This window comes from Pantherophis guttatus, chromosome 1, assembly GCF_059756535.1.
Source record: "Pantherophis guttatus breed Tessera chromosome 1, ASM5975653v1, whole genome shotgun sequence".
NCBI classification, from domain to species: domain Eukaryota; kingdom Metazoa; phylum Chordata; class Lepidosauria; order Squamata; family Colubridae; genus Pantherophis; species Pantherophis guttatus.
Window position 1 is genome coordinate 53,514,994 of NC_142063.1, and position 20,375 is coordinate 53,535,368.

General features: G+C 36.8%; 1 protein-coding gene across 1 annotated transcript; it reads left to right on the forward strand.

Moving 5' to 3' along the window:
• Positions 1 to 113: 113 nt before the first annotated feature.
• Positions 114 to 11,210, forward strand: TMED8 (transmembrane p24 trafficking protein family member 8). The gene is made up of 6 exons (XM_034418210.3): positions 114 to 329; positions 3,510 to 3,579; positions 7,238 to 7,367; positions 7,815 to 7,956; positions 9,250 to 9,543; positions 10,834 to 11,210. The coding sequence occupies exons 1-6, from the start codon at positions 167 to 169 to the stop codon at positions 11,049 to 11,051; spliced, it is 1,017 nt and encodes a 338-aa protein (XP_034274101.1). The 5' UTR covers positions 114 to 166; the 3' UTR covers positions 11,052 to 11,210.
• Positions 11,211 to 20,375: the final 9,165 nt, after the last annotated feature.

The window sequence follows — 20,375 nt, forward strand, 5'->3', positions numbered from 1 at the left end:
AGACCGCTCTCGTTCGCGGCCGGGTTTAGGCGGGAACTCCGTAGGGTGGAGGCCTGAGAAGCGGCCGCTGTCAGAGGAAGCAGGGCGCTCGGCTTTTCCCGGCTGTTTCCGGATCGGTTCGCCTCTGCCCGCTTTGACTTCGGGGGCTTCTTTGTCTCGCTTTCCGATGTCGGGCGAACCGGCCGCTCCCGAGGATACCCGGTTCAAAGCCTCCGCGCTCGGAGGCCGGGAAAGCGGAGGCAGCGGGGACCGTTGCTGCCTTAGCGGGGCCGAAGATCAAGAGAAGCGTGTGGCGGCGGCGGCGGCCTCGCCGCTCCCGCCTCCCCCAGGTACTTTCGGGACGGCTGTTAGCAAGAGGCGGAGGGGGAAACCGTTGTGCCTGTCAGGCCTTAAGCTCCCCCGCCGTTGGGCCGAGGATCCCGCAGAGGGTCAGGCTGGGCTCGAGGGATGCGGGTTGTTGGAGGAGGGGGTTTCCTCGGCCACTAAGTTTCCTCCTGGCGACTTGTGGTTGGGGCCCTGCAAGGCAGGAATTCAACAGGTCAAACCTTCCCGGCAGCAAGGCCACGTGAGATGCTGCAACCCGTACTCGGTTTCCTGTGTTTGGCGGACCCGTTGCCTTGCCTGAGGGAAAGTAAATGAGAAGGGGCCTTAGGGACTGAGGTACGGTGCGGTGTGTGTGTGTGTGAGAGAGAGAGAGAGAGAGAGAGAGAAAGGGGGGGAGGAGGGGGAGGGAGGATGAGGGAGAGGGAGAGAGAGAGAAGGGGAGAGAGAGAGAGGTAGGAAGAAGGAGGGAGAAAGAGGGAGAGAGAGAGAGGGAGAGAAAGAGAATTGCCCTTCCAAGAGAGGGAGAGAAGTAGGAAGAGAGAGGGGGAGGGGGAGAGAGAGGGAGAGAGAAGGAGGTGAGAGAGAGGGAAAGAGGGGGAAGGAGGAAGAGAGGGAGGGAGGGGTCAGAGGGAGGGAGAGAGAGGGAAAGAGAGAGGGAGGGAGAGAGGTAGGAAAAGAGAGGGAGGGGGAAGGAGGGAGGGAGAGAGAGGGAGGGAGGGGGTCAGAGGGAGGGAGAGAGAGGGAAAGAGGGAGAGCGAGAGGTAGGAAGAGGGGGGAGAGGGGGAGAGAAGGAGGGGAGAGAGAGGGAGGGGGAGAGGAGGGTGAGAGAGAGGGAGAGAAGGAGGGGAGAGGGAAGAGGAGGGAGGGGAGAGAGAGGGGGAAAGAGGGAGAGAGGGAGGGGGGAAAGGGTCAGAGGGAGGGAAAGAGAGAGGGAGGGAGAGAGAGGGAGGGAGAGAAAGAGAATTGCCCTTCCCCTGCCCTTTTCTCTTTTTCCCTGCCCACCCAATTTGAATGTGTCCCTTTCATGCAATGTTTAGCAGCACATCTTAATAGGCCATGGACTGTATCTGTAAATCACCCTTCTTATTAGAATAATGCCTTTAGTTAAGATGGAGCAGGTGTTTCCCTGGAAACTTTGTCACCTTTTACTTCCTGGCCCGCATAATTGTCATCTTGCTCTGTGTTAATCTCTACAGAGAAGCCATATACATACATGTGGGGGAGTTGATTTATTGGAGATGCTTCTTGTATTTGATTGATGAAGTAGAAGAGCACCATTGAAGTATCCTTAGACATGTTCTGTACAAATGATTGTCTATATTTTAATGGAGGGATCGGTGCTTCTTCTGTAGTCCCAGAACTTCCCCCTCTCTCTTTAGAAATTCTTGCATTTTGGTAGCCTAATGTTGAACCAAATATAAATTTGCATTATAATGATAAGGTCGATGTCAGAAAATAGGATCTTTGTAGTCAGCAAAAAGCAAAACCATACCCCAATAATGAACAAATTTGGGGGAGAATATCATCATATATCATGTTGTATTTATGAGTGGAATAATAATATGACTGTCATTTTTCTTTCAGTAATGTCTTATATTGTAACATTGATAATTTTGTTTCTGAGAAAATTCTCCCTTGTGGCATTGCATTGTTTATGTTTTTCCCTAACATACCAGCTATTTTATAATTAGGCTAATGTAGCTTGGTGCAACTGTTGCATCATGTAATAGTGATAAAACTATTAGTTATTTTCTTTCTTGTTTTATATGCCCAGAAGCTATTGCTCTTTGCCCTGTGTAGTCACAATATGTAGAATTAAGTCAATTAAGTACTGTTTTCACTAATTTGAGGATAGAAGAAACATGAAATTAGTCTAGCCTGAAATTTTATATGCGATTTTCCAAAGCAGTAGTCTCCAACCTTTTTGACAGTGCAATCCAATCAATAAAAAGTTTGAACATGGATTCCAATATGTGCATGTTTAATATATTATTACTGAATGAATATATTACATTATTATAAATAGTATATGTAAAATGTATATAAAATATATACTACAATATTATAGTATTTCTATATCTTAATTTCTTATTTTTCTAGATGTATGACCAACCATACGCTAAATAAATAAATTTTTCTAGATAATAAATATAAATAGCCTTTGTACTACTACTTCCTTCCTACATTCCAATGGATCAATTTGTGTACTCCCTGTTGTGTATGTACACTTCATTTTAGAGACCAATGTTCTAGAAGACATTTCTCTGAAATATAGTATATACACTAGTTTTATTTGACAGCTGTTGTAACCTTGTAGATCCCAGTTGAAGGTTATAATATACAAAATTCGATTGAATCATTTTTGTATTTGAGACAAATTCTCATAATGTCTCTTCTTGGAAATAATAACAATACTAATAAAAAGCAGTTTCTGTTTTTTATGGAATTAAAATCAGCTTCAAGAGATTATTACTCTACCATGAACAAATTAGGCAGATATAGGAAGCCATTGTATTAGCTTTTCATTTAAGGATATGAAAAGGATAAACAATTTGTGGATAATGTCTAATCATTTAAATTATTTTAGTGCAGATTATAGCATTGTTTAAAATAATTTTATTGCTTTTAAAATAAGAGAAAATGAAGAAAAACAAAAGATACACAAAAATACATACATAATTTTAAAAAATGCACAATAAATGCATAAAAAAATGAGTGAAAAATTACAAGAAAAAAGGGATAATATGCTGTTAGAATAAACAGGTTTCTCTACATAATTATCTAATATAAATACTAGTCATGAATCCTATGTCACAAATGCAAACATATTGTTGACTAATCCCACTAAGAGTAATGCAGTCGATCCATCCTTTTCAATGTCTATTGTAGGTTAAGCTTTGTGAACCTGATTATAAACATAATTGTCTAGCATTGTTTAGGACTAAATTCCTGGAACTAAGTATACTGTCTTAGAATAGAATGTCTCTTCCATTCATGAATGTTATGTTAACTAGTAAATATATTGGCTTGTCTCATATTTCTTTTGGAAATAGGATGCTTTGAACCCTACCCAAAAGCAGTATATAGCATGACCCTACTGGCTGATAAAACATTGTGCCTATAAATGAATGGTAATTAGAAGTTCTAAAAGATGAACTATTACAGTTATCTTTGCTCTTTTCTAGAAAATGAAGATTCAACTAAAAAATCAGTCCAAGAAGCTATTGTTTCAGAAAAGGATATATTACCATGCAGGTAAGATAATAACTGTAAATATAAAGCATTTAGGTTGATCTTTGTTTTCATTTTTACTTGCTAACATGATGCTAGATAGAATCCAAAGGACTATTCCGTACTCCCAAGGCAAGTCATCTTCTCCCACTGGCTATGATGAGTAGCAATACCTTTGGAATGCTCACTAGAGAGGTCTTCATGTATATTTCCTGTTAACTATTATTGATAATCAAGGCATATGGATAAGTAATAGCAATGTTTTTACCTTTTAAATTGGTTTGGCGTTTTATTTATGATTCAAAGCTTAACTGTATGCTTGATTCTAGTGTGAGCTGTAAGGGGAAATTAAATATATAAAAATGAAAACAATCACAGCAAAAATGTTTATGAACATTTTATTTGTTAGCTGTATTTATTGTTAGATTTATATTCCATCTTTCCTCCAGGAGTTCAAGGCAGCCATCATAGCATTCCTGCCTCCAATTTCATCCCCACAACAAGCACCCTGTGAGGTAGGTGAGCTGAGAGAGTAATTGCCCAAATTCATCTAGGCAGCTTTCATGACAGAAGGTAGACTTGGTCATAGGTCTCCTCTGTCTTAGTTCAGCATCTTAATCACTACTCATTAACTCATTACACATGATTAGTTCCAATAAAATCTAATACGCTTACTAAAATAACAAGTAGAATTAGCATTAATATGTTCCTAGGACTAAGAACAGTTTTATAGTATTTTTGTAAAATTAATATTATGCAAAACAGTGTGAACAGTCTAAAATAGTTGTTTAAAAATAGGGGTGTCATTCTACAGAAAATCATGGAATATAGAGAGGGATAATAGTGATGAAGCTTTAATCAGTTCCCGATTTCAGATATAATATAAAATATGCATAAAATGGTATAGAGATAAAGGAGCAACAGGTTATCACTGAAGTGCTTTGTAGGGAATTTCTTAGGGAATACTATACAGGTAAGGCCTAGGCAATAATCTACTTAGTTTTACTTTATATTAACAATAACAATTTATCGAGTGTAGATGCCACCTGACTCCCAGCAATTCTGGGAGGTGTATACAGTGTTTAAACATTTAAAAACAAAGAACAGTACAAAAATAGGGAATAGCAAAGAAATCAAACCTGGAAAGGGGGGGGGGAAGGAATATCAGTCATCCTTTCCAATTAACAAGTAAATAGGTTTATAACCATGTTAAAAACACAAACAATTAAGTAGTTTTGTAACCATGTAACCTTACACAGAAGTCTTCATTCTAATATTTTCATAGTATTCTTTTCAATTGCTTTTGTCTATTTTTTCTCAACACTGCCAAGTATAGAGAACATTGCAGGTCCATATCATTCAAAGAAAAGTACATCATTTAATAAAATAAATTCATTTTGTAGCTAGTTCCACAGTTGGAAATATAGTATTTAAGATGAAAACAAATAATATTGTAGGCCAATTTGGTTAATACAAAGTAACTTATACAAATTTGGTTGAGTTTAACTCTCATTATTTATTTTGCTATTTTACCTTGCCACTGGAATTTGATTCCTTCTTCCAGTTAGTGAAATTTGAGACTGAATGCGGTAGGGAGGCAGACCTTGACTTTAATGACCGTTCGGTTATGGCAGCCTCAGAAATGGTGCGTTAAGGCCTATAAAGCACTTCTGGCATCATAAAATGTTGCCCTGCTGGCCCTGCGGTTACATGACCACATTTCAGATGCTTGCATCCAGCTCACATTAATAACAGGTTGCCAAGTCCCGCCCCCCCAGTCATGTGATTGCCATTTACAACCTTCTCTACTGGCTTCCCCAGAAAGTCAATGGGAAGCCAGCAGGGAAGATTGCAAGTGGAAGGGATGGAGAGGAGCTGAAATATTTGAGATATAACTGATATTTTGCTAACAAATGTTGCGGTAGCCCACTGAAGGATTTCAGCTTCCCTCCATGCACAGAGGGGAAATCCTTTGGTAGGCTGCAGAAGTGGACCTGAAATCCTGAAGATTTCCCGTGAAAGATTCCTCCTCTGCACATGGAGGGGAGGTGAAATTGTGAAGGATACAATAATGTTTGAGAGTGAAAGGGGTGCCTGCTGAGTGATGACATTTCAGCTCCATGTGGAGCCGAAATCCTTCAGCAGGCAGCTGTTTTGTTCACCCTGCTTAACAACTGGGAGATTACTTAACAACTGCAACCGGAAGTGTTGGGATTGCAGTTGTTGAGTGAAGCAGTCACATGAGTGTCTTGCTTAATGACCACTCAAAGACAGATCCCAGTTCCAATTGTGGTTGTAAATCGAGGACTACTTGTGTGCTTAGATAGTGTCAATGAAGACAAATCAATCGCTTGTCACTTCACTAGTTTGGAAACATAACTATAATGACAAATATATAAATATTTTCTTCTGAGGCAGTCTCTATATTTTTTTTTCTATTTGTGAGTTCATTATGTATCAATATGCATAGAAACTTTACAGCAATGGCACCTATACTTTTTGGGCTAGTAGAAATATTTTGAATTTTTGAGAAGATGACATGCATGTACTTTCACAAATGAACCACCGATTTATAAAATGGATGCATTGGACAATGGCCAGCTACACAAACATTAATTTACCAAGAAAGAATTTGGTGGAAGAGGTCCACCTTCTAGCCCGCTCTCCAGAATATTACCCTCCACGCTTGGCTAATCATTTTTTTCCTAGAAAGATGAATTTTCTTCCTGGCAAGTTATTGCACTATATCCCCCAGGGTCTACCCTACATGGATATATATCTACATTAGGGAATTCATGTAGAGAAGAGAACTGCCACTTATTCTACGCTTTTATCCTTTTGTTCGTCTCTTATGTATATAAAACACCTGCTCTCATAAACAACAATACATTTTGACTCTTCCCCTTTACAGTAACAGTCAATACATCACATGTTTTGCATGTACATCTTCAATCTCCTTCATTTCCATTTGAAAACAACCTTCATAGCAGACATGAGAAAATCCCTGCCTGCTGTTTTAGAGAGTTTCTTCTTGTTAAATCAGAATAGATGATACTTAATTAGATAGAGAGTGATATGGCAATGTATCAGACCACTTTAAATATTTGCATTAAGCCCTAAGCCGACATGCAATGATTAACCTGTGGAATATTTGACAGGGATAAGAAGTTATTGCTATAGCTAATTGAACTGTTTTCTATAAAATATATTTTCATACACTGTACATTTTCTTTCTTTACAATGTTTTAAAACTGATTTTTATAGGTAGGTTGTTTGAACTAAGCAGTCAAATTGTTGTGCCTTGTTTGTATGGATACATTATCTATGATAGCTAATCATTTCTTAGTGCTGGATGTAGTTCAAATCTAATATTTCTGAAAAAGTTCAGCAATAACTCATCCTGGAGAAAATCTACCTATGTGGTCACTTAAGAATCAACACTAACTTGATGGCACATAACATTCTTTCAGCTGCCTAAAGGAACACAGCACAACACAGCATTTCTCATTTGAATTTTGGCTTAGCTGAGACTCATCTGGATATAAAATGTAAGCCAGAGGAATCCTATTTGACTCCAAGTCACCTTACAAGTCTCTATTTTTCCAGTTGATTGGCGTTTTACCTACCTGTTATACCAGGTTCTTAAAACATCCTGCATTCTTGTGCTATCTTTCTCTGAGAGGCTGCAGAATGGATCACCTGTAAATTCAGATACTACAAAGGATCCTGCAGGTGCTAACGGGAGTCCAGAGGAGCAAGATGTAGTTGGAGAGGAGGAGGTTCTAACTGAGCAACTTCAGCACCAAAAGGAGGTAGGTGATTTGACTCTTGGTCTATTTCTACTTGCCAAACCATCATTACAATCCTTTGTTTCCAAACATGTTTATTTATGTTTTTCATTATAGCGGCTGTATGTTTTGAAATGTTTGTCTTGAGATAATAAGAAACTCATATGTAGTACAGACGATAAGATTATTGAACTGTATTTTTTTCTGGGATGCAATATATTTTAATTGATTACATTTCTGTGTTGCCTAGAATTAAAGAAATATGGAGTAGAAAAAAACTTCAGAAGATATTACGTTGAAATATCTTCTGAAGTTTTTTTTTTTCTAGTTAGGATGACATAGTTGCAAATAGGTAATTAAAGAATTCAGATAAAGATACGTAGAGAAAAAACTATTTTTGTTAAAAATTAAGGCACCTTAACACCATTGTATTTTATGTATACTTTATATTCTATACATTTGTCTATATAGGAAGCTATACTGCAGGTGACAAAATTCTCTGCACCACAAGGACCAGGTGATATAATCATGATACAGTCTGAATATACAGGTGCAGTAGACATCCTGTCTGCAGAGCTAGAAACTACAGATCTTCTAAGTGAACAGAAGAAAGGTAAGGATCATGCTTTCACTACTATGTCTTCGTATGGATCAGTAGCTAGCGTTCTATTGAAGAAATTTGCAAGTTTTGAGCTGTTTTGTGGTAGAGTATACTAAGATTTATAGTCAGTTTTGAAATGTTCATATTTAAAAAAGCAGCATCAAAGATTTTGATTCTTTGCTGTTTAATTTAGTTTTTAGTTTTTCCATTTTTTGTTTTGTTGTATATAACTTCTACCCTTGATTAGATTTTTTTTAAAATTCTTTTTTATTTAGCTCTTATATTATTTCAAATTTTGCTATAACACTATATTTATTTGGTGAGGGTGAACTCCTCCCTTTGAACTATGTGGGTTTATTTATTTTAGACTTGCCTCCAAGGAGATGGACAGCATACATCTTTAATAATAAATAAATTGGAAATTTTGTTCCAACGTAGTTTTTTGTCACTCCACCTTTACTCTTTTTTGTCTATTGTATTTTTTCTTGTGTTTAAAGTTTTCAATCTGTAATTCCCAAGAGTTGTTGGAGGTTGGGCAGTATATAAATGTAATAAATAATTATTGCTATTATAAAAGAGTATTATGGCAGAAAAAGAAATCCACAAAAATCTGAAATAAGGCAGGACCAAAACAGAGTTGAGATTGTTGTTACATTACTTAATTTTAATGCTTGGGATGAAATGATAGTGATCTCATAGCGAATAGTCAATGGGTTTTTAAAATTTTAAGTATGGCAATTTTATATGGCTCACATTTTTTTTTTAATTAAATTTATATGCCGCCCTTCTCCGGAGACTCAGGGCGGCTTACAATGCGTTAAACAATAGCCTTCATACTTTTGTATATTTTATACAAAGTCATCTTATTGCCCCCACAAACTGGGTCCTCAATTTACCTACCTTAGAAAGGATGGAAGGCTGAGTCAACCTTGAGCCTGGTGAGTTTCGAACTTGCAGTAATTGCAGACAGCTGAATGTTAATAACAGGCTTTTAGTCTGTTGAGCTATCCAGGCTCCTATTGTAGTGGTCATTTATACACCTTTATCATCCAATTTGTTCTTAGAAACTTTGCTGTGCCAAGATGTCTAATTAAGTCATTATACAGTGTATGGCAGTATGGGCAAGTCACTGAAAGAATAGATTCAGCCAGTTAAAAAGACTCTTAGAAGAAAAACTGTCAGATGAGAGAGGGATTAAAAAACCTAATTCCTTTTGAAAAAAGGGAAATCTTGTAATTAGAATATCCAGTCTTGTTAAAAATTCTATCAGCATCTATGTTATAAAAACATCCTTCTTTCTTCCAGCTCGGCCACCTCCATTGTTTCCCCCCACTATCTGGACAAATTCTAAGATAAGGGAGTTTAAAACAAAGATGGCAAAGGAGAAGAATGCCCGAATGCTAGTGAAACGGGGTGAAGTATTAACAGTCCGGGTGCCCACCCATCCTGATGGGAAGCGCGTCTGCTGGGAATTTGCTACAGAAGATTATGACATTGGGTTTGGAGTTTATTTTGATTGGACTCCTATTACTAGTACTGCCATTACTGTTCAGGTCAGTGAATCAAGTGATGAAGAAGATGAAGAAGAAGAATTTGAAGGTATGTCATGTCTTCGATAGTGATGTATAAATTTAATAAACAAATATGAAAAACCATTATGTCCCAAATAGTCTCTTAAGCAAGCATAACCTCTTTAACTTGAGTTAAAGAACACAATTTCTTAATTACTTTGAGTTCATTTGAACTGTGCCATTAGTCTTCAAACTATTCCACAGACTATCAAGCAGGACAATTTAATAAATCTTGATAATAAAAGGTGTTTATTTATTCATAAATATGTCCATTCATTTATGGATATAATTGTGGCTCCAAACACTGCCAACTCTGAGCAGCTTGAATGTCAACCTCTGCAAATAAAGTGTACATATCATCAGAGTTTGGGCCATTCAGACTTCAAGGAGGGTGCTGTTCTAAGGAGATTAGTGATGAAAATTCCTGGATTTTTGGCTAAGGTGTTATGCGTGTATGTTTGTCATTGTTGCCCTCTTTTTACTCCTTTTGCTTCATTGTTATATAGCTTTATTGTTATGTTGGGTTTTTTTATTTTGTGAATTGCCTAGACTCACTGGGAATTGGGCAATGTCCAAATTTAAATAATAATATGATTCCAGGACTCCACTGATGACATTCCTCAGTCATAGGATCTATAGGCACATTCACAGTCCTCTGAAATTAATAAACTTTACACATCTTCCCATAAAACTAGCAAGAGTTCTTTCCCCGTAACTCAGGGAAGAATTCTATAAATGTAGGATCGCTGCAGAAATTGTCTCACCCTTTTCTTGCTTCTATTGCAGTATAATATAGAAAATCTCTCATCTGCTAGAAGTTGGAATGTAAACATTGGAATAAATCAATGCATGGAACATGGAGATCAGTCTGTTCCTTATTGCTTCCTCTCTCATACTGATGAGCATCACTGTTATTATTATGGAATAAAATGGGCCGCTTAAAAGGCTCATTTGATGAAATGACAAGGGGAGGAAAATCATTCCCATTTTATTTTTTATTTTTTAATCAATCATGCAATGTGCAAAATAATACATATAATTAATAATACATATAAATAATGACAATATTTAGAGATTCAATGTATTTTATATTCTTTAATTATAAAACAGTTTAAGGTTGTAGTTTGTTTTTTTAAATGACACGACTAGAACTTTCTCAGGTTCCAGTATAAATATGAAAATCTCCAGATGATTTGAAACCTGTGATGATGTTCTCTGCGTGTAAACTTCTTTAGTTAGATCCACAATCCTGAATCTCTATGACTTCCTCCTATTGGTTTTTATAGCTGATATATATGTTGTGCATTTCCCTTCTCAGGTCCTATTCCTGTTGGCGATGTGGAAAAAGGAGCCAAAAGCTATTTGCGTAACCGTTATGGGGAGATCATGCCAGTCTACCGAAGGGACAGCCACCAAGAAGTGCAAATAGGCAGCCATGATTATCCAGGGGAGGGCATCTACTTGCTCAAATTTGACAATTCTTATTCTCTCCTACGCAACAAGATTCTTTTTTTTCATGTTTATTATACCACCTAAAAAAGTAAATAGTTTTGTTGCCAAGACTAATATGTATATCTTGTGATGGCCAAATTTTCTTTATATAGCCTTCCTATTTGTCCCATTGTCCAAAATGGAGGAAACAATCATTAGCAGTTCCACTTCATTGTATGCAGACACAAAGCAAAAAAACAAAAATTAATAACAGAAAGCAAGTTACCTAAAGCAAGCATAAGATGTCTGTTTTTCTTTTGATTGCACTTACATGAACTGAAGTTAAAACATGCCTTTTCTTTGAAATTATATATATTATCTCCTCCTACTCTTCTGGCTACAAATAGTGACTGGAATCAGCTGCCAAAGCAGCCTATAGAACTCTGCCCAGAACTACATTGTTACTGTGATATTGTACACTGCCATTTGCTTTGTAGTGGAGATCTTGTAGAATGGTACGTGCATTGCCTACTCAGGCCACTGGCAAGCTGACTTCTCTCATCTGCCTCCCATAAATGGTCATCTGCTCAGTTGTTTGTATATATTTTAAAGCTTGGCTGGATAGCATCCAAACTGCATCATTCTCTTTCAATAAGAGAACAACATATGGTAACTTTAAAAGAAAAAAGCATACCCTCTCAGTTCTGCTTTTGATGAATTATTCGGGAAGCAGACATCAACAAAGGCTTCTCCAGTTCCAGAATTCATAGTTTTGGGGGCACAATATGCTGTTCTATTGGCAACATTTGGCAACATTTAAGTATAGTAAAAATTGGTGAAATTCCAAATGTTTTTTTTCAAACGTTCTTGGAGCCTAATTTAAAACCAAACCAAGCCAGGAAATGTCTATTTCATTTATCTAGATACTAAATGGAAGCAATTTATGTATATTTACCATAGTGCTTCCAGATTCCTAGGAGCAAACATTTCCAGGAGCAAGAAGACTTTATACATTTTAAATGTATTACACAAGCACTTAATAGTTACTATACCAATAGCCAGACAGACACAAAATACCAATGACAAAAAGCAATCCTGAACTATATTACAATGGGCAGGCACAAATTAGTCCTTTGGTCTGTTACAAGTGTTTACTTTCAGCGATGATTTTGTAATTTATATGGAAGAGTGGTCCACAAAAGCCCCCATGCTCATGTAAAATATTACTGAGTCTTTAAACAATCAGAAAGTATTTTTCTTTTACATCAGGGGTGTCAAACTAGCTGAGTCCTGTGATGTATCGGGACTTTTTTCCCCTTCGCTAAACCAGGTGGTGTGGCCAGCACGTGACACATCTGATCTATGGGCCATGAGTTTGACAGCTCTGTTTTACACCTTTGTTGTTTATTCAAACTTCAAAATCACTGCCAATATTTAATGTAGCATAAGCATAGTATAGCAGAGCTACCTGTTGCAGTTACCAGTTGGCAATCATTATCTTTCATAGCTCAGGTTTTATAGAATGTATATGTACAGCTCATGTTGTCTCTATAGCAGAAGACATAAATATACTTAAGATTTCGGGGCGGATTTGAGCAGGCCTTTTTAAAGCTGCTATTTCTTGTGATGTTTGTCCAGGATGCTTAACTCTGCATGATTACTTACAACAAATATTTATTGTAAGAAGTAGATCTTGGACAATGTTCCTAAGAGGTGTTTTTGTTGAAGTTTGGCGATTTTCTATTTCTGCCATATTTTTAGTGAGAAATATACATAGAGGAAATGAAATCGACTCCTATCTCAGGCTTTTTTAAAAAATTGGGAAATAAACTCAATGTTTTCAGATTTGAAATGGGAAATGAATAAATATGTACTACTAACTTTAAAGAGGAAATCCAAAATGGCTACTCCTTCCCATTTTTTAATTATTTAAGATGAGATTGGAGAAACAATTACAGCATTTAAAGTACAATAACTTTATTGTACTTTAGAACAGGAAGGACATTTGGTGGAAGAAGGAAAACTATAGTACAAATGGATTTTCTGATTCAGAGTTGCTGATTTTTGAAAACAGACTTGAAGGACCCCCATAGGAAGAGCCACTGAATTGTTTGTTGTAAAACTTATGAGCAACATTTTTTTTTTTTTTTTAATTTGATTTATATGCCGCCCTTCTCCGGAGACTCAGGGCGGCTTACAGTGCGTTAAGCAATAGCCTTCATACTTTTGTATATTTATACAAAGTCAGCTTATTGCCCCCACAAACTGGGTCCTCATTTAACCTACCTTAGAAAGGATGGAAGGCTGAGTCAACCTTGAGCCTTGGAGAGATTCGAACCAGCAGTAAATTGCAGGCAGCTGTGTTAATAACAGGGTGCTTTAAACCACTGTAGTACCAAGGCTCTTTAACATTCTCTCCCTTCCCCCGTTTGTAAATTCATGTTATTGTTGAAATCATTTTCAATTAAAGCTTATCCTTTACATGTCCCACACTGTAGAAAAAATGAAGCTCACTGTTTGTCCTCATTTTCAACCCAAAGAATTTGCTTTGTTTAGAGTTCAGAAAATGAAACAGATTTGTTTGCTTTGGCTAATGTTTTCTTGAAGAAATACAAAAAAAAGAAAAGGTATATATTTTAAATATGCAAATTTGTGTTGACTTTAATTACAGAGCTCTATTTTTAACTCTTGAGTAACATAAACATCTTTCGCAGGAAAGCAACTGCATTTGTTCTTAAGTCCCACAGTATCTTCTAAAAGGTTAGTGGATTGCTGTTGAAATTACAGTATCATTTCTACCTGCAGAGGAATGGATTTTTAGAAAAGAGAAAAAGATTGAAATGTGGAGCAAGTTAAAACTGTGGTAGATATCAGCTGAGCAAAAGCCTTCGTGCCTTCCTTTCCATTCTCTGTTTAATGACAGTGACTTTCAGATTTGTTCCTACTGAACTAATCAGTTTAAAATTGACTACCCTTTATATGAATACTTTGCTCATTTGACTAAGGAAATTAATTTGTGAAATAATGATGAAATGCTCTTTAAACAGAAGGTTTAACGTTCCAGATAGAGCACATCTTAGAGTTTATACTCTTTTGATGAATCAGGTATAGTGTGTAATATTCCTTCTCCATGTATGAGTTGTATATACACACATATGCACATGAGCTTTACTGTACCTCTTATCCAAAGACTAACTAATCTCAGGCCAAGTCAAAGTATTTCTGTGGTTTGTTTCTCTACTGTGAAAAATTATAAAGCTGTATGTGCTTTTTGGATTGCAGACGTAAAATTCTGTAACCACATGCTAATGAAATATGTGGAAAATGCTTAGATGAGCAGTTATCCTTGCCTGAAATTGATGCTAGAAAATTTTCAACATTCAACATGCATTGTTGTAGATGAAAATAGAAATATAATTTCACTTGAGGTAAATTACCTATTATTTTAGATTGAGAGGTTAAAGTGTAATAGAAATGTTATAATAAAATAATGTATGATTGTCCCATAATGTATGGGAAATATCAGCCTGGCCATGTTCATATGGTAGCGTAAAGAAGTAGCACAAATAAATAATTGTATATGCAATATATGACAACTTAAAATGGAAAACAGGATCTAGTTGATTCCAATACATAAATTAAGCATTTTAAACTCATTTTACTTCCACTTAAGATACACTTTAATCATATCAATGTACTCAGCCCACGTATTTGTTTTAATTAGGTATAATTTGGTGTATTTCCTCTTTAACTACTGACGAGCAAGCTAAACTGAGAAATTGGAACTAATCTTGGATGGGATTGGAGATAAGATATTATTGATACTGCTTTGTTTGTCTCCTTTTAACTAAGAGATAATTGCCAAAATCCTGGTTCATGAATAATTCTGATATGAAATGATTGCTACAGTCCCAAGTGCACTAAAATCCAATTAAAATTTGGGCCTGTTTCTAAGCAGACCTCCTATACAGCATTGTCCTGTAAGTCTTCTTGCACTATGAGGACTTGTATTTTCAAGACATATTCCTCTTATTGTCCTCGTAGATCCAGTAGAATTCTATAGATACAGAGCATGAAAGCCATCTTGAGGCAATTTGGGAACAGTTCAAAGTAGAGAGTTCACTGACAACTTCATGGTAAATCTTACTTTAAATAAGAAGCATTTTGTTTTATCCCTTAATCTTCATAACATAAGATCAAAATTCATGCAATCTGAATCTTAAATTGATTACTGAGAAATCAGGGAGACATTGTCTGATCTTAAAACATTTTATAACCACTGTTGATTTGCTTATCATAGAGTTGGGTAACTTTTCTAGTAATAACTGTACTGCAAGTGGGCTATTTTTTTAGAGGACACACAAAGGCTGATTAAACAAAATCGAGACTAAATTTTTGGAATTGTGGTGGACCAAAAGCATTTACAGTATAGTGAATAGTATTAAAACAATGAATTTGCTTATATTGATTTAAAAGAGTCCATGAGATTTATTTGACTGTAGAATATAGCCTTTTAAAATGGTTTAGTTTCAAAATAATAAGTCTAGAAATGCATAGATGCAATTCTAAATAAATTAATTTGGGAGCAGGTCTCTCAGAGTCTATAAGATTTATTTCTAAGTAATTATGGTTAAAAGTGAGCTCTGTAAAGATGTCAGATTGGTATGTCAGAAAATACATTGTAATTTAATACCAATATATTAACAAGGCCTGCTAGTCCATGGGTATTTCTGATAGTTTGGCATCAAAAGAAAATATTTTAATATTTAGACTTCAATAACATTTTGATTAATTCAATTTATAAAGGTATAACTGTTATTTCTTTCCAGAATTTGCTTTCTGCTGGGTTTAATGGAACTAAACTTATACTTAGCAGGTCTAAGCTTTATCAAATATACAATATTGTCCCTGAGAACAAGAATAAAGGATTATTCTGTGCATTTTTATCAATAACATGAAATCTTTGAAATAAAACAAATAGACTGGTTTGTAGTTTAAAATGATTGGCCTGTAATGAAAATATGCCCTTCAGATGAAATTCAGTTCTATTTTGTACTATATAAAATATAGTACATATAAATATAATATAAAATATAAAATTTTTATTCTGCAGTGAACTTCTTTATACAATTTTCTTAACAATTTGGTTTACATTCTCTTACTCTCCCAAACATTTTTTCTTAAATGGAGAAGGCATTTTACAAGTTATGGCACTGGGTTGATTATTCTAGTACAGGTTAAATAAAGTCTGTCTAATTGTATTGCTGTTTCTTTCAGAATTTGATTGATATTCGTTACATTGTTTAGAACCATGGTTTTGTGACTGCATTTGACTTTTAAAAAGTTATTTCATTAAAGATTTTCATCATTCTGCAAAGTCTTCTGTTTTTCTCCTTCTATTTAAACAATTGGTTATGGATTACATTCAGCACGAAAGTTTTTCAAACCTTATACCTGTGATGGCGAACCTATGGCACGCGTGCCACAGATGGCTCGCGGAGCCATATCTGTGGGCACCCGAGCGTTGCTCTGGCTCAGCTCCAGCGCGCATGTGTACACCGGCCAACTGATTTTCAGGCCTTTCGGGCCCACCAGAAGTCAGGAAACGGGCTGTTTCTGGCTTCCAGAGGGCCTCTGGGGGGTGGGGGAAGCCGTTTTCGCTCTCCCCAGGCTCCAAGAAAGCCACTGGAGCCTGGAGAGGGCGAAAAATGGGCATTCCAGTCCCACCGGTAACATTTTTGCTGTCACGTGCCAAAAGCATGGGGGAGCATGGGGTGGGGTCACGCATGCATGTCCAGGGGGTGGGATGTGGGGGGCATTAAATTATGGGTGTGCGCACATGCACGCACAATCTCCCATGCTCCACCCACTTTTGGACGTGACGGCAAAAAGATTAGCCTTATACAGTTGTTACATGTAAGCTAAAAGCAGGAGTGGGTTCTACTTACCTCTGCTATTGGTTTGCAACGGGCACGTACGCACTTCTGCACATGCACAGAAGCTTCTGCACATGCGCAGGTCATCCGTGATGATGTCCGGCCAGGTGGGCACAGCCTCCCGACGCCGTTATTACCAGTTCGCAAGAACCGGACTGAACCAGGAGCAACCCACCACTGGCTTAAAGGCTGCATCTTTTTGTACTGATAGATTACATCAGCAGTGTTTAGAATATATTACAAGTACACTTGAAAAATAGGCAGCAGATAGCTCTCCATTCAGCAGCGGTTAGAATAACAATAGCCAAGTTGGAAGGGACGTTAGAGGTCTTCTAGTCCAACTGCCTGCTCAAGCAGGAAACCATATACCATTTCAGATAAATTGTTGTCCAATTTCTTCTTTAAAATCTCCAGTGTTGGAGCACCCACAACTTCTGGAGGCAAGTTGTTCCACTGATTAATACTTCTCTCAGGAAATTTCTCCTTAGTTCTTGATTGCATCTCTCCTTGATTAATTTCCATCCATTTCTTCTTGTTCTACCTTCAGGTGTTTTGGAGAATAGGTTGACCCCTCTTCTTTATGGCAGCCCCTTAGATATTGGAACACTTATCATGTCACCTCTAGCCCTTCATTTCATTAAACTGGACATATCCAATTCCTGCAACTGTTCTTTGTATGTTTTAGCCGCCAATCCCCTTATCAACTTTGTGGCTTTACTCTGCACTCTTTCTAGAGTCTCAACATCTTTTCTATATCATAGTGATCAAAACTGGATGCAGTATTCCAAGTGTGGTCTTACCAAGGCATTAGAGAGTGGTATTAACACTTCATGTGATCCTGGTTTTATCCCTCTGTTAATACAGCGTAAGACTGCATTGGCTTTTTTGGCAACTGCAACACACAGCTGGCTCATATTTAAGTGATTGTCCACTAGGACTCCATAGTAAAACAATTCCATGATAAATACCCTGATAAGCCAAAGGGTCCCCGGGGGGTGGGGGGTGGAAAGGTGGTTAGTCTTTTGAATTAACCCCCTGTATTATTCTCGTTGCAGGACATGATCTTCTGAGGGGAGGTGGGCTGTCAGGCTTGGAAGCCATCTTTTGCATTGGGCCTTCAAGCTTGCCACATTTCCTACTGTGGGAAACTGGGAGGGGGGGTTGGATGGAGCATGGATGATATATAGTCATAATAACATTCCTTTCTCAGAGAGTCAAGGACATCTTGCCCTGGACCTGGAGGGTTGGAATTGGGAGACCTCTCCAGTTGGGACAGTGCTTTGATTGGGCCATGTGATGAACTTGTGGGTGCTGGGCAGGGACTTGGACTTTCTGTTGGGTGGGGAAAACCTGAAAGCTTTCAGTTTCGGGTTTTTTCCCAGATGTGCCAATATGACATCTCTAATAAAATGGAACCGAGGAACTTCAAGCCTCAGAGTCTTCTTTTATTGGGGGATGTTACTTGGAACCCTGACATCTATATTGCTTTGTAATAGTTAGATCAGAAAGTATGTGGTTTTATTTAATTATTATTTATCTAATTTAGCTTATTTATATAGCTGCCCAGCTCACCAAAAGCGACTGTGGACATGTACAACAAAATTAAAAACAATTGATAAATATGTAAAACTGCTATAATTATAAAAACATTAAAATATAAAAAAACAAAACAAGAAAATAATAGACAAAGGCATGCTAATAGAACCACTTCATTTCACCTACCCCTGTGTGGTTAATCATTTTATAATCTTGCAGAGGTTAGAGGGCTGAGCAGGATATCCTGTGTGGTAGTGATAGTGCAGATGTGGTAGTGAACATGCAAACTTTCAGTATCTTGCATAAGATTTTCCATTCTTACAACTAGCAGGATAATTATTTAATGATAAAGAAATATGCTTAGAACCACAATAACAATCACATTACTTAACCCAACATTATTACATAAATGATGTAAATTGTTACTGTCCTATATTCTCAATGCTATTCTGATGTATCAATAATCCAAATACTATTTCTCTATTTCCTTTCGTATTTCTGCTACACACTATACTATCTATATAAAGATCTTGTTCCTGTAACCTTTAATTGGGTGAGATGGTGCATCTCACCCAATTAGACAAAAAAATATTGGAATCTGATAAAGAGTTGATTGGAAGAAATTTTGTTAATAAACATAGAAGTCAAACCGGATTTTTTCCTTTTGGGAATAACAGAGGACAAATACAAGAAAGACATAAATTATCTATTACTGCATATACTTACATCGGCATGGATAGCCTTTGCGCGGAAGTGGAAAGAGAACGATACCCCAACTGAAGAGGAAAAAAATTTTTCAACTGCGCAGAAATAGATAGACTCACCTTGGAATTCAAGGATAAAAGCAAAACATTGTACTATAAAATCTGGGCAAAATTCTACGAAAGGTTAGATAAAAGGATAGCTGAGACAAATGTGTAGTGTTAGACTAGAATTATATGTAGGTATAGATATGTATATGTATAGGAATAAGGTATAAATTACTATTATTATACTATGTTTAAATAACGTATAAGGTCTAAGGAATATATTATTATATTATCATTAGTATATTATGTATTAGTTTAAAGTGTTGGAAGATGCTTGGGATCAGTGATAAGTTTAAGTTTATAAGTTTATTAGATTTCTATACCGCCCTTCTCCCGAAGGACTCAGGGCAGTATACAGCCATATTAAAACACATAGATTTATAAAATTTAAAACCAATTAAAATCGAGTATAAAAATGTGGCCCGCGAATTAAAACATTAAAAGTGAATTAAAAGTGATGTCATATCTATGGCCAATGTTTTTAATTTTGAACTACTAATAAAAATATTAAAAAATTAAAAAATATATATCATTAAACAGTTTATGACATAACACAAATAAAACATTTTCTATGCTAAAGGTTGACTGTGCTATACACTTCAACTTGGGCTATTTTCAAGGAACATACATCTTTGAATGTGTCCCAGCTTTTCCAGTGAAGGCAGTACAATTAGAACAATGGCCCCCAACCTTTTGGACACCAGGGACAGGTTCCATGGAGAGACTGGAGGGGGGATGGTTTTGCATACTGCCTGCATCCCATGGATGGGGCTTCACTTGTTTGTGCGGCCTGGTTGCTGGCAAGCTGCTGACCGGTGCCAGTCCATGGACCATGGGTTGGGACCTCTGCATTAGAATTTCTACTGAAGGCATTGAGGAATCTGGTAAGGAAATATCTCTGAAAGGGTGATCGAAAGAGTCATGGGTTGTCTCCCTGGTTTTTAATAATACCAAACATTTATAGCTGTTTCTGACATAAATAACTCATAAGTGTTCAAGTAATAATTGCTGATAGGTAATAAAATAGGTTTGTATAAATGTTTCTTATGTATAAATATTTCTTATAAGACTCCTTGTCGCAAACTTTTGTGAAAACCTAGAAAATGTTGAGGAAAGAAAAAATTCCCAAGACAAACATATGGATGGCT